This window comes from Chiloscyllium punctatum, chromosome 30, assembly GCF_047496795.1.
Source record: "Chiloscyllium punctatum isolate Juve2018m chromosome 30, sChiPun1.3, whole genome shotgun sequence".
Lineage (NCBI taxonomy): Eukaryota > Metazoa > Chordata > Chondrichthyes > Orectolobiformes > Hemiscylliidae > Chiloscyllium > Chiloscyllium punctatum.
Window position 1 is genome coordinate 16,377,887 of NC_092768.1, and position 14,396 is coordinate 16,392,282.

At 50.5% G+C, this 14,396-nt stretch overlaps 1 protein-coding gene across 2 annotated transcripts in view; it reads right to left on the reverse strand.

Annotated features, from left to right (window-relative positions):
* Positions 1 to 14,097, reverse strand: part of LOC140455211 (uncharacterized) — a 128,786-nt gene extending 114,689 nt beyond the window's left edge. For both annotated transcript variants that reach the window (XM_072549931.1, XM_072549929.1), the window contains exon 1: positions 13,980 to 14,097. In XM_072549931.1, the coding sequence (XP_072406032.1) occupies positions 13,980 to 14,028 (49 nt within the window). In that variant the 5' untranslated portion in view covers positions 14,029 to 14,097. The remainder of the gene's footprint in view (positions 1 to 13,979) is intronic.
* Positions 14,098 to 14,396: the final 299 nt, after the last annotated feature.

Below are 14,396 nucleotides of genomic sequence, written 5' to 3' on the forward strand. Positions count from 1 at the left end.
TTATAAAAACTACAAAGAGCAGAGGCCCAAGAACAGAGCCCTGCGGGACCCCACTCAACACTGACCTCCAGGCAGAATACTTTCCATCTGCAACCACTCTCTGCCCTTTGTCAGCCAACCAATTCTGAATCCAGACAGCCAAATCTCCCTGTATCCCATACCTCCTGACTTTATGAATGAGCTGACCATGGGGAACTTTTATCTAACCAGCGCTCCTCAAATATTCCAGTAGATTCCCCCGGCCTCTGGAACTGTTTAGTCACCATTAGCCATGCGGCTCGTGCAGCTGCCACCACCCTCACGCTAATTGATGACGTCACTTCCACCCCCATCATGGCCACTTCCACAGCCACTTCCGCCCCTCACAATTCCTCATGCACCACACATGACATCACTTCCACCCCACACATCATCGCTGATGTCACACACTCAGTGACTTCCGCCCCCCCCACTAACATGTTTACCACCACTTCCGCCCCCAATGCCACTCACCTGCATTCTGCTGACAGCCCCCCCACTAATCCCACTGTGACCATCCCCGCGCCCCCAGAACCCTGAGGGGAATACCACCCCTGCTCATGACTCCATCCCCATCCCCCCCACCACCACACCCACTCCAGTTACCCTGGAGTAGGAGGATACTTAAGAGGGAAATCAGGAGGGAAAAAGGGGACATGGCAAATAGATTTAAGGAGAATCCAAAGGGTTTTTACAAATATGTTAAGGACAAAAGGGTAACTCGGGAGAAAATAGGGCCCCTCAAAGATCAGCAAGTTGACCCCCATTTCCAGCTCCACACCCACACCGGGTTCCAGCTCCAAGCCCTGCCAAGTTTTCACCATCCCTCCAGACCTCCCCCTCACTGAGGACGAACGATTAGTCCTCAGCAAAGGACTCACCATCATCCCCCTCCGTCCACGCATCAATGAATTTAATACACGACGTGACATCGAACAATTCTTCCGTCGCCTCCGCCTCCGAGCTTACTTTCACAATCAGGACTCCCACCCACCTTCCGAGGACCCCTTCGCCCACCTCCAACACACTGCATCCACCTGGACACCCCGCGCTGGCCTATTACCCGCCCTCAGCCTCTTCATTTCCAACTGCCGCCAGGATATTAACTGCCTCAACCTATCTACCCTACCCCACTCCAACCTCTCACCCTCACAACGCGCAGCCCTCCAATTCCGACCTCACCATCAAGCCAGCGGATAAAGGGGGCGCAGTGGTAGTCTGGTGCACTGACCTCTACACCGCTGAAACCAAACACCAACTCGAGGACACCTCTTCCTACTGCTCCCTCGACCATGACCCCACCCCCCATCATCAAACTATCATCTCCCAGACCATACAGAACCTCATCACCTCAGGAGATCTCCCACCCACAGCTTCCAACCTCATAGTCCGGGAACCCCGTACTGCCCGGTTCTACCTCCTTCCCAAGATCCACAAGCCTGACCACCCTGGCCGACCCATTGTCTCAGCATGCTCCTGCCCCACTGAACTCATCTCTACCTACCTTGACACTGTCCTATCCCCCCAATCCAGGATCTCCCCACATACGTTCGAGACACCACCCACGCCCTCCACCTCCTCCAAGACTTCCGTTTCCCCGGCCCCCAACGCCTCATCTTCACCATGGATATCCAATCCCTCTACACCTCCATCCGCCATGACCAGGGCCTCCAAGCCCTCCGTTTCTTCCTCTCCAGACGTCCCCAACAGTACCCTTCCACCGACACTCTCATTCCTCACCCTTAACAATTTCTCTTTCGAATCCTCCCACTTCCTAGACCAAAGGGGTAGCCATGGGCACACGTATGGGCCCCAGCTATGCCTGTCTCTTTGTTGGCTACGTAGAGCAGTTGATCTTCCGTAATTACACCGGCACCACTCCCCACCTCTTCCTCCGCTACATTGATGACTGCATTGGCGCCACCTCGTGCTTCCGCGAGGAGGTTGAGCAATTCATCAACTTCACCAACACATTCCACCCTGACCTTAAATTTACTTGGATCATCTCTGAAACCTCCCTCCCCTTCCTGGACCTCTCCATCTCCATTAATGACGACCGACTTGACACTGACATTTTTTACAAACCCACCGACTCCCACAGCTACCTGGATTATACCACTTCCCACCCTACCTCCTGCAAAAATGTCATCCCGTATTCCCAATTCCTCCACCTCCGCCGGATCTGCTCCCAGGAGGACCAGTTCCACCACAGAACACACCAGATGGCCTCCTTCTTCAGAGACCGCAATTTCCCTTCCCACGTGGTTAAAGATGCTCTCCAATGCATCTCGTCCACATCCCGCACCTCCGCCCTCAGACCCCACCCCTCCAACCGTAACAAGGACAGAACGCCCCTGGTGCTCACCTTCCACCCTACCAACCTTCGCATAAACCAAATCATCCGCCGACATTTCCGCCACCTCCAAACGGACCCCACCACCAGGGATATATTTCCCTCCCCACCCCTTTCCGCCTTCCGCAAAGACCGTTCCCTCCGTGACTATCTGGTCAGGTCCACGCCCCCCTACAACCCACCCTCCCATCCTGGCACCTTCCCCTGCCACCGCAAGAATTGCAAAACCTGCACCCACACCTCCTCCCTCACCTCAATCCAAGGCCCTAAGGGAGCCTTCCACATCTATCAAAATTTTACCTGCACATCCACCAATATCATTTATTGTATCCGTTGCTCCCGATGCGGTCTCCTCTATATTGGGGAGACTGGACGCCTCCTAGCAGAGTGCTTTAGGGAACATCTCCGAGACACCCGCACCAATCAACCACACCGGCCCGTGGCCCAACATTTCAACTCCCCCTCCCACTCTGCCGAGGACATGGAGGTCCTGGGCCTCTTTCACTGCCGCTCCCTCACCACCAGACGCCTGGAGGAAGAACGCCTCATCTTCCGCCTCGGAACACTTCAACCCCAGGGCATCAATGTGGACTTCAACAGTTTCCTCATTTCCCCTTCCCACACCTCATCCGAGTTCCAAACGTCCAGCTCAGCACTGTCTCCTTGACTTGTTGTACCTGCCTATCTTCTTTTCCACCTATCCACTCCACCCTCCCCACCCCAGACCTATCACCTTCATCCTCTCCCCCACTCACCTCTTGTACTCTAGGCTACTTTCTCCCCACCCCCACCCTCCTCTCATTTATCTCTCCACCCTTCAGGCTCTCTGCCTGTATTCCTGATGAAGGGATTTTGCCCGAAACGCCGATTTTCCTGCTCCTCGGATGCTGCCTGAACCGATGTGCTTTTCCAGCACCATTCTAATCTAAACTCTCTTTTCCAGCATCTGCAGTCATTGTTTTTACCCCTATGTAATTAGAAAGGCAAGGACTGATTAGGGGTAGTCAACATGGCTTTGTGCCCTGTCTCACAAACTTGATTGAGTTATTTGAAGAAGTAACAAAGAGGATTGATGAGGGCAGAGCGGTAGATGTGATCCATATGGACTTCAGTAAGGTGTTCGACAAGTTCCCCATGGGAGACTGGTTAGCAAGGTTCAATCTCACGGAATACAGGGAGAACTAGCCATTTGGATACAGAACTGGCTCAAAGGTAGAAGACAGAGGGTGGTGGTGAAGGGTAGTTTTTCAGACTGGAGGCCTATGACCAGTGGAGTGCCACAAGGATCGGTGCTGGGCCCTCTATTTTTTGTCATTTACATAAATGATTTGGACATGAGCATAAGAGGTACAGTTAGTAAGTTTGCAGATGACACCAAAATTGGAGGTGTAGTGGACAGTGAACCGGGTTACCTCAGATTACAACAGAACATTGGTTAGGCCACTGTTCGAATATTGCATGCAATTCTGATCTCCCTCCTATCAGTAAGATGTTATGAAACTTGAAAGGGTTCAAAAAAGATTTACAAGGATGTTGCCAGGGTTGGAGGATTTGAGCTATAGGGAGAGGCTGAACAGGCTGGGGCTGTTTTCCCTGGACCATCAGAGGCTGAGGGGTGACCTTATAGTGGTTTACAAAATGATGAGGGGCATGAATAGGATAAATCGACAAAGTATTTTCCCTGGGGTTGGGGAGTCCAGAACTAGAGGGCATAGGTTTAGGGTGAGAGGGGAAAGATATAAAAGAGACCTAAGGGGCAACTTTTTCACGCAGAGGGTGGTGTGTGTATGGAATGAGCTGCCAGAGGATGTGGTGGACGCTGGTACAATTGCAACATTTAAGAGGCATTTGGATGGGTATATGAATAGGAAGGGTTTGGAGGGATATGGGCCAGGTGCTGACAGGTGGGGCTAGATTGGGTTGGGATATCTGGTCAGCATGGTTGGACCAAAGGGTCTGTTTCCATCCTGTACATCTCTATGACTTTATGATTGTGGCTGATCATCCAACTCAATAGCCTAATCCCACTTTCTCCCCATAACTTTTAGTTCCATTCACCCCAAATGCTATATCTAGCAGCCTCTTCAATACATTCAATGTTTTGACATCGACTATTTCCTTTGGTAACGAATTCCACAGGTTCACCATTCCTTGCGTGAAGAAATGTCTCCTCATCCTAAATGGTCTACCCAGAATCCTCAGACTGTAACCCCTGGTTCTGGACATATCCACCATTGGGAACATCCTCGCAGCAAATACCCTGTATAGTCCTGCTGGAATTTTATAAGTGTCTATGAGATCCCTCCTCAATCATCTGAATTCCAGCAAAAAGAATTCTAATCTAGTCAATCTCTCCTCATACTTTAGTCCTGCCACCCCCTGAATCAGCCTAGTAAACCCTGTCTGCACTCCCTCGAGAGCAAGAGCATCCTTCCTCAGAAAAGGAGACTAAAACTGCACACAGTATTCTAGGTGTGGCCTCTCCAAGGCCCTGTATATCTGCAAAAACACATCCCTGCTCCTGTAATCAAAACCTCTTGCCATGAAGGCCAAACTCCTCAATTTTCCCAGTACCATTTCTCTAATAATATTGATCTCCCTCAGTTATTTCTTCTCACCAAATTTTGCATTTTCCAACATTTCTGGTGTTTGATTTGCATCTTCTTTTGTGAAGACAGAACTGAAGTATGTATTCAGTTGCTCAGCTATTTCTTTGTGCCCTATTATACATTCCCCCATTTGTGTCTCCGAATCAAATATCTCACTCTCCATCTTGATAAAAAATTCTATCATGTTACTGTCACTCAGCCCCAAGAGGTTTTGCACATCTAGATTGGCAATGATTCCCTTCTTATTATACAGTACCCAATTTAAGATGGCCTGCCCTCTAGTTGGTTCCTCACCATCTTAGAACATAGAACATAGAACAATACAGCTAGAACAGGCCCTTCGGCCCACGATGTTGTGCCGAACTTCTATCCTAGATTAAGCACCCATCCATGTACCTATCCAAATGCCGCTTAAAGGTCGCCAATGATTCTGACTCTACCACTCCCACAGGCAGCGCATTCCATGCCCCCACCACTCTCTGGGTAAAGAACCCACCCCTGACATCTCCCCTATACCTTCCACCCTTCACCTTAAATTTATGCCCCCTTGTAACACTCTGTTGTACCCCGGGGAAAAAGTTTCTGACTGTCTACTCTATCTATTCCTCTGATCATCTTATAAACCACTATCAAGTCACCCCTCATCCTTCGCCGTTCCAACGAGAAAAGGCCGAGAACTCTCAACCTATCCTCGTACGACCTATTCTCCATTCCAGGCAACATCCTGGTAAATCTTCTCTGCACCCTCTCCAAAGCTTCCACATCTTTCCTAAAGTGAGGTGACCAGAACTGCACACAGTACTCCAACTGTGGCCTAACCAAAGTGCTGTACAGCTGCAACATCACTTCACGACTCTTGAATTCAATCCCTTTGCTAATGAACGATAATACTCCATAGGCCTTCTTACAAACTCTATCCACCTGAGTGGCAACCTTCAAAGATCTATGTACATAGACCCCAAGATCCCTCTGTTCCTCCACCTGACCAAGAACCCTACCATTAACCCTGTATTCCGCATTCTTATTTGTTCTTCCAAAATGGACAACCTCACACTTGGCAGGGTTGAACTCCATCTGCCACTCCTCAGCCCAGCTCTGCATCATATCTAAGTCCCTCTGCAGCCGACAACAGCCCTCCTCACTGTCCACAACTCCACCTATCTTTGTATCATCTGCAAATTTACTGACCCACCCTTCGACTCCCTCATCTAAGTCATTAATAAAAATTACAAACAGCAGAGGACCCAGAACTGATCCCTGCGGAACTCCACTTGTAACTGGGCTCCATGCTGAATATTTACCATCAACCACCACTCTCTGACTTCGACCGGTTAGCCAGTTTTCTATCCAATTGGCCAAATTTCCCACTATCCCATGCCTCCTGACTTTCCGCATAAGCCTACCATGGGGAACCTTATCAAATGCCTTACTAAAATCCATGTACACTGCATCCACTGCTCTACCCTCATCCACATGCTTGGTCACCTCCTCGAAGAATTCAATAAGACTTGTAAGGCAAGACCTACCCTTCACAAATCCGTGCTGGCTGTCCCTAATCAAGCAGTGTCTTTCCAGATACTCATAAATCCTATCCCTCCGTACCCTTTCCATTACTTTGCCTACCACAGAAGTAAGACTAACTGGCCTGTAATTCCCGGGGTTATCCCTATTCCCTTTTTTGAACAGGGGCACAACATTCGCTACTCTCCAGTCCCCTGGTACCACCCCCGTTGCCAGTGAAGACGAGAAGATCATTGCCAACGGTACTGCAATTTCCTCTCTTGCTTCCCACATAATCCTAGGATATATCCCGTCAGGCCCGGGGGACTTGTCTATCCTCAAGTTGTTCAAAATGTCCAACACATCTTCCTTCCTAACAGGTATCTCTTCTAGCTTATCAGTCCGTTTCACACTCTCCTCTTCAACAATACGGTCCCTCTCGTTCGTAAATACTGAAGAGAAGTACTTGTTCAAGACCTCTCCTATCTCTTCCGACTCAATACACAGTCTCCCACCACTGTCCTTGATCGGACCTACCCTCGTTCTCGTCATTCTCAGGTTTCTCACATACGCATAGAATGCCTTGGGGTTATCCTTGATCCTATCCGCCAAGGATTTTTCATGCCCTCTCTTAGCTCTCCTAATCCCTTTCTTCAGGTCCCTTCTGGCTATCCTGTATCCCTCCACTGCTCTGTCTGAACCCTGTTTCCTCAACCTTATGTAAGCCTCCTTCTTCCTCTTTACTAGACATTCAACCTCCCTCGTCAACCAAGGCTCCCTCACACGACCATCTCTTTCCTGCCTGATCGGTACATACATATCAAGGACACGTCGTATATGCTCCTTGAAAAAGTTCCACATTTCCACCACATCCTTCCCTGACAGCCTATGCTCCCAACGTATGCTCCTCAAATCCTGTCTTACAGCATCGTAATTTCCCTTCCCCCAATTGTAAAAACTTCCTTGTTGTGCGCACCTATCTCTCTCCATAACCAAGGTGAAAGTCACAGAATTGTGGTCGCCATCACCAAAACGTTCACCCACTAACAAGCCCACCACTTGTCCCGGTTCGTTACCGAGTACCAAATCCAATATGGCCTCCCCTCTGGTTGGACAATCTACATACTGCGTTAGAAAAGCTTCCTGGACACACTGCACAAACACCGCCCCATCCAATCTACTTGATCTAAAGAGCTTCCAATCAATATTTGGGAAGTTGAAGTCGCCCATGACTACGACCCTGTGGCTTCTGCACTTTTCCAAAATCTGTTTCCCAATCTGTTTCTCCACATCTCTGCTGCTATTGGGGGCCTATAGTAAACACCCAACAAGGTGACTGCACCTTTCCTATTTCTGACTTCAGCCCATACTACCTCCAGAGGCAGATCCCCCTCAAACTTCCTTTCTGCAGCCGTTATACCATTTCTAATTAGCAATGCCACCCCCCCTCCTTTTTTACCACCCTCCCTAATCTTACTGAAACATCTGTAACCAGGAACCTCCAACAGCCATTCCTGTCCCTCACCTATCCATGTTTCCGTGATGGCCACAACATCGTAGTCCCAGGTACCGATCCACGCCTTAAGTTCACCCACCATATTTCTGATACTCCTTGCATTGAAGTATACGCACTTGAGCCCATCTCTGTGTCCGCAAGTAGTCCCTGTCAGTGCTACCTTCTCCACAGCCTCCCTACAGTCTTGGACATCCTGACACACAGCTAGCTTACTTGCTGGACTACAAGTCCGGATCCCATCCCCCTGCCAAATTAGTTTAAACCCCCCCGAAGAGTGCTAGCAAACCTACCCCCCAGGATATTGGTGCCCTTCTGGTTCAGGTGCAACCCGTCCTGTTTATACAGGTCCCACCTTCCCCAGAATGCAGTCCAATTGTCCAAATATCTGAAGCCCTCCCTCCTACACCATCCTTGCAGCCACGTGTTCAACTGCATTCTCTCCCTATTCTTTGCCTCTCTGTCACGTGGCACTGGCAACAACCCAGAGATGACGACTCTGTCTGTCCTAGCTTTTAGCTTCCAGCCTAACTCCTTGAGCTCTTGAATGACCTCCCCACCCCTCTTCCTACCTATGTCGTTGGTGCCAATGTGTACCACGACTTCTGGCTGCACACCCTCCCCCTTAAGGATTCTGAAGACACGCTCCGAGATGTCTCGGACCCTTGATCAAGAAATCTTTTGGAATAATGGAGCAGACTAGATATGCCAAATACTGTACTTCTGTTCCTATGTAATTATTAAATAATGTCAATAAGCGAGGTCTTAACATACATAGACTCGCCAACATTAAGGGCATTTAAATGGGCATTGAACATACATATGGATAATGATGGAACAGTGTAGGTTAGGTGGGCATCAGATTAATTTCACAAGTCGGTGCAACATTGAGGGCCAAAAGGCCTGTAGTGCGCTGTAACATTCTATGTTCTATGTCTATGCCTTCTTTGTCCCGCCCAAGTGCATCACCTCACAGTTATCCAGGTTGAATTATTTGTCTCTGATCAGGTATCTCCCAGAACTCTGTGGGAACCTAGGGAAGTGATTGCTCGCCCCCTTGCTGAGATAATTGTATCATCAATAGCCACAGGTGAGATGGAAGACTGGAGGGTGACTAACGTGGTATTATTATTTTGGAAAGGTGATAAGGAAAAGCCAGGGAACTATAGACCAGTAAGCCTGACTTCTGTGGTGGGTAAGTTGTTGGAGGGAAGTCTGATGGGCACGACTGCATGTATTTGGAAAGGTAAGGACTGATTAGGGATGGTCAACATGGCTTTGTGCATGGGAAATCATGTCTCATTAACTGTTCGAAGTGACAAAGATGATTGAAGAAGGCAGAGCAGTGGATGTTTCCTCTATGGACTTCAGTGATACTCAACAAGGTTCCTTATGGTAGACTGCTTAGTGAGGTTAGATCACATAGAATCCAGTGAGAAGTAGCCATTTGGACACAAAATTGGTTCAAAGGTAGGAGGCAATGGATAATGGTGATGCTTGTTTCTCCAACTGAAGGCCTGTGACCAGTGGTGTGCTATAAGGATTGGTGATGAGTCCACTGCTTTTTGTCATTTATATAAATGATTTGGATGTGAATATAGGAGAAATGGGTAATATGTATGTAGATGACTCTAAAATTGGTGGTGTAGTGAATAGCAGAGGTTATCTCAGAGTACAACGGGATCATGATCAGATGGGAAAATGGGCTTAGGAGTGGCAGATGGGGTTTAATTTTGATAAATATGCGGTGTTGTATTTTGGAAAGGCAAATCAGGACTTAAAGACTGAATGGTAAGGACCTGGGCAGTGTTGTCAAACAAAGAGACCTTGGAGTACAGGTTATTAGTTCCTTGAAAGTGGAGTCATAAGTCAGGTTAGTGAAGAAGGTGTTTGGTTTGCTCTCCTTTATTGGTCAGAGTTTTAAAAAATATCACAACACCAGGTTATAGTCCAACTGGTTTAACTGGAAGTACCAGCTTTCGGAGCGCTGCTCTTTCACCATGTTGGAATATAGCCCGGTGTTGTGTGATTTTTAACTTTGTCCACCCCAGTCCAACACCGGCTTCTCAGCTTTATCGGTCAGTGCCCTGTGTATCAGGGCTGGGACATCATGTTGCTGCTGTACAGGACATTGGTTCAGATACTTTGGGAAATTGTGTGCAATTCTGGTCTATGTCGTTTAGAAAGAATGTTGTGAAACTTGAAATTGTTCAGAAAAGATTTACAAGGGTGTTCCCAGGATGGTGTTCCCAGGACGGGGTTCCCAGGATGATGTTCCCGGGATGATGTTCCCGGGATGGGGTTCCCGGGATGGGGTTTCCCGGGACGGGGTTTCCCAGGACGGGGTTCCCAGGACGGGGGTTCCCAGGACGGGGGTTCCCAGGATGATGTTCCCAGGATGGGTTTCCCAGGACGGGGTTCCCAGGATGGGGGTTCCCAGGATGGGGGTTCCCAGGATGGGGGTTCCCAGGATGGGGGTTCCCAGGATGGTGTTTCCCAGGATGATGTTCCCAGGATGATGTTCCCAGGATGGTGATTCCCAGGATGGGATTCCCAGGATGATGTTCCCAGGATGATGTTTCCCAGGATGATGTTCCCAGGATGGGGTTCCCAGGATGATGTTCCCAGGATGGTGATTCCCAGGATGGTGATTCCCAGGATGATGTTCCCAGGATGATGTTCCCAGGATGATGTTCCCAGGATGGTGATTCCCAGGATGGGGTTCCCAGGATGGGGTTCCCAGGATGGGATTCCCAGGATGGGGTTCCCAGGATGGTGATTCCCAGGATGATGTTCCCAGGATGATGTTCCCAGGATGGTGATTCCCAGGATGGTGATTCACAGGATGAGGGTTCCCAGGATGGTGATTCCCAGGATGGTGATTCCCAGGATGGGATTCCCAGGATGGTGTTCCCAGGATGGTGATTCCCAGGATGGTGATTCCCAGGATGGGATTCCCAGGATGGTGATTCCCAGGATGATGTTCCCAGGATGGTGATTCCCAGGATGGGATTCCCAGGATGGGGATTCCCAGGATGGGGATTCCCAGGATGGGATTCCCAGGATGGTGGTTCCCAGGATGATGTTCCCAGGATGGTGATTCCCAGGATGGTGATTCCCAGGATGGTGATTCCCAGGATGGGATTCCCAGGATGGTGATTCCCAGGATGGTGATTCCCAGGATGATGTTCCCAGGATGATGTTCCCAGGATGATGTTCCCAGGATGGGATTCCCAGGATGGTGATTCCCAGGATGATGTTCCCAGGATGATGTTCCCAGGATGGGATTCCCAGGATGGAGATTCCCAGGATGGAGATTCCCAGGATGGTGATTCCCAGGATGATGTTCCCAGGATGATGTTCCCAGGATGATGATTCCCAGGATGATGATTCCCAGGATGGGATTCCCAGGATGATGTTCCCAGGATGATGTTCCCAGGATGATGATTCCCAGGATGATGTTCCCAGGATGGGATTCCCAGGATGATGTTCCCAGGATGATGTTCCCAGGATGGTGTTTCCCAGGATGATGTTCCCAGGATGATGTTCCCAGGATGGGATTCCCAGGATGGGATTCCCAGGATGGTGATTCCCAGGATGGGTGTTTTCCAGGATGGGGTTCCCAGGATGGGATTCCCAGGATGGGATTCCCAGGATGGTGATTCCCAGGATGGGATTCCCAGGATGGGGATTCCCAGGATGGGGATTCCCAGGATGGGATTCCCAGGATGGGGATTCCCAGGATGGTGATTCCCAGGATGATGTTTCCAGGATGGTGATTCCCAGGATGGTGATTCCCAGGATGATGTTCCCAGGATGGTGATTCCCAGGATGGTGATTCCCAGGATGATGTTCCCAGGATGATGTTCCCAGGATGGTGATTCCCAGGATGGTGATTCCCAGGATGGTGATTCCCAGGATGGGATTCCCAGGATGGGATTCCCAGGATGGTGATTCCCAGGATGGTGATTCCCAGGATGGGATTCCCAGGATGATGTTCCCAGGATGGGATTCCCAGGATGGTGATTCCCAGGATGATGTTCCCAGGATGATGTTCCCAGGATGATGATTCCCAGGATGGGATTCCCAGGATGGTGATTCCCAGGATGATGATTCCCAGGATGATGTTCCCAGGATGGTGTTTCCCAGGATGGTGTTTCCCAGGATGGTGATTCCCAGGATGGTGATTCCCAGGATGATGTTCCCAGGATGATGTTCCCAGGATGGTGATTCCCAGGATGATGTTCCCAGGATGATGATTCCCAGGATGGTGATTCCCAGGATGGTGATTCCCAGGATGATGTTCCCAGGATGATGATTCCCAGGATGGGATTCCCAGGATGGTGATTCCCAGGATGGTGATTCCCAGGATGGTGATTCCCAGGATGATGTTCCCAGGATGATGTTCCCAGGATGGTGATTCCCAGGATGATGTTCCCAGGATGATGTTCCCAGGATGGTGATTCCCAGGATGGTGATTCCCAGGATGGTGTTTCCCAGGATGGTGTTTCCCAGGATGATGTTCCCAGGATGATGATTCCCAGGATGGTGATTCCCAGGATGGTGATTCCCAGGATGGTGATTCCCAGGATGGGATTCCCAGGATGGTGATTCCCAGGATGGGGTTCCCAGGATGGGGATTCCCAGGATGGTGATTCCCAGGATGGGATTCCCAGGATGATGTTCCCAGGATGGTGATTCCCAGGATGGTGATTCCCAGGATGGGATTCCCAGGATGGTGATTCCCAGGATGGGATTCCCAGGATGGTGATTCCCAGGATGGGGTTCCCAGGATGATGTTCCCAGGATGATGTTCCCAGGATGATGTTCCCAGGATGATGTTCCCAGGATGATGTTCCCAGGATGGTGATTCCCAGGATGATGTTCCCAGGATGATGATTCCCAGGATGGTGATTCCCAGGATGATGTTCCCAGGATGATGATTCCCAGGATGGGATTCCCAGGATGGTGATTCCCAGGATGGTGATTCCCAGGATGATGTTCCCAGGATGATGTTCCCAGGATGGTGATTCCCAGGATGATGTTCCCAGGATGATGTTCCCAGGATGGTGATTCCCAGGATGATGTTCCCAGGATGATGATTCCCAGGATGGTGATTCCCAGGATGGGGATTCCCAGGATGGGATTCCCAGGATGGTGATTCCCAGGATGGGGTTCCCAGGATGGGGATTCCCAGGATGGGGATTCCCAGGATGGGGATTCCCAGGATGGGATTCCCAGGATGATGTTCCCAGGATGGTGATTCCCAGGATGGTGATTCCCAGGATGGGATTCCCAGGATGGTGATTCCCAGGATGGGATTCCCAGGATGGGATTCCCAGGATGGTGATTCCCAGGATGGGGTTCCCAGGATGATGTTCCCAGGATGATGTTCCCAGGATGATGTTCCCAGGATGGTGATTCCCAGGATGGTGATTCCCAGGATGATGATTCCCAGGATGATGTTCCCAGGATGATGATTCCCAGGATGGTGATTCCCAGGATGATGATTCCCAGGATGATGTTCCCAGGATGATGATTCCCAGGATGATGATTCCCAGGATGGTGTTTCCCAGGATGGTGTTTCCCAGGATGGTGATTCCCAGGATGATGGTTCCCAGGATGATGATTCCCAGGATGGGATTCCCAGGATGATGATTCCCAGGATGGTGATTCCCAGGATGGGGTTCCCAGGATGGGGTTCCCAGGATGATGATTCCCAGGATGGTGTTTCCCAGGATGGTGATTCCCAGGATGATGGTTCCCAGGATGATGATTCCCAGGATGATGGTTCCCAGGATGATGATTCCCAGGATGATGATTCCCAGGATGGTGATTCCCAGGATGGTGATTCCCAGGATGGGGTTCCCACTCCCAGACTATCTCCTCCCTCTGTGGCCTCACACAACAACCTGCTGCAGAGTCTGACATCTCTCCTGTCTCTGGGAATGTTCCTGAGTGATCTGTTACTGTCTCTAACTCTTACCCTGACATACGAAGGTGATGCTGAAAGTGATGCTCCTCCACATTATCATCGACTCTGAGGCCTCGGCCTCAGGCCCAACCGGAAGCTGCAGTCTCCAAGGAAACGGAACACCCAATTCGAATACGGGCCCCGCCCACATACCGCATCCCCGCCGCTGGGACTGAGCCCCGCCCATAGAACCTGGGCCCCGCCCCTGAGACTGAGCCCCGCCCATAGAACCTGGGCCCCGCCCCTGAGACTGGGCCCCGCCCCTGAGACTGAGCCCCGCCCATAGAACCTGGGCCCCGCCCCTGGGCCCCGCCCCTGGGCCCCGCCCCTGGGACTGAACCCCGCCAATAGAACCTGGGCCCCACCCCTGAGACTGAGCCCCGCCCATAGAACCTGAGCCCCGCCCATAGAACCTGGGCCCCGCCCCTG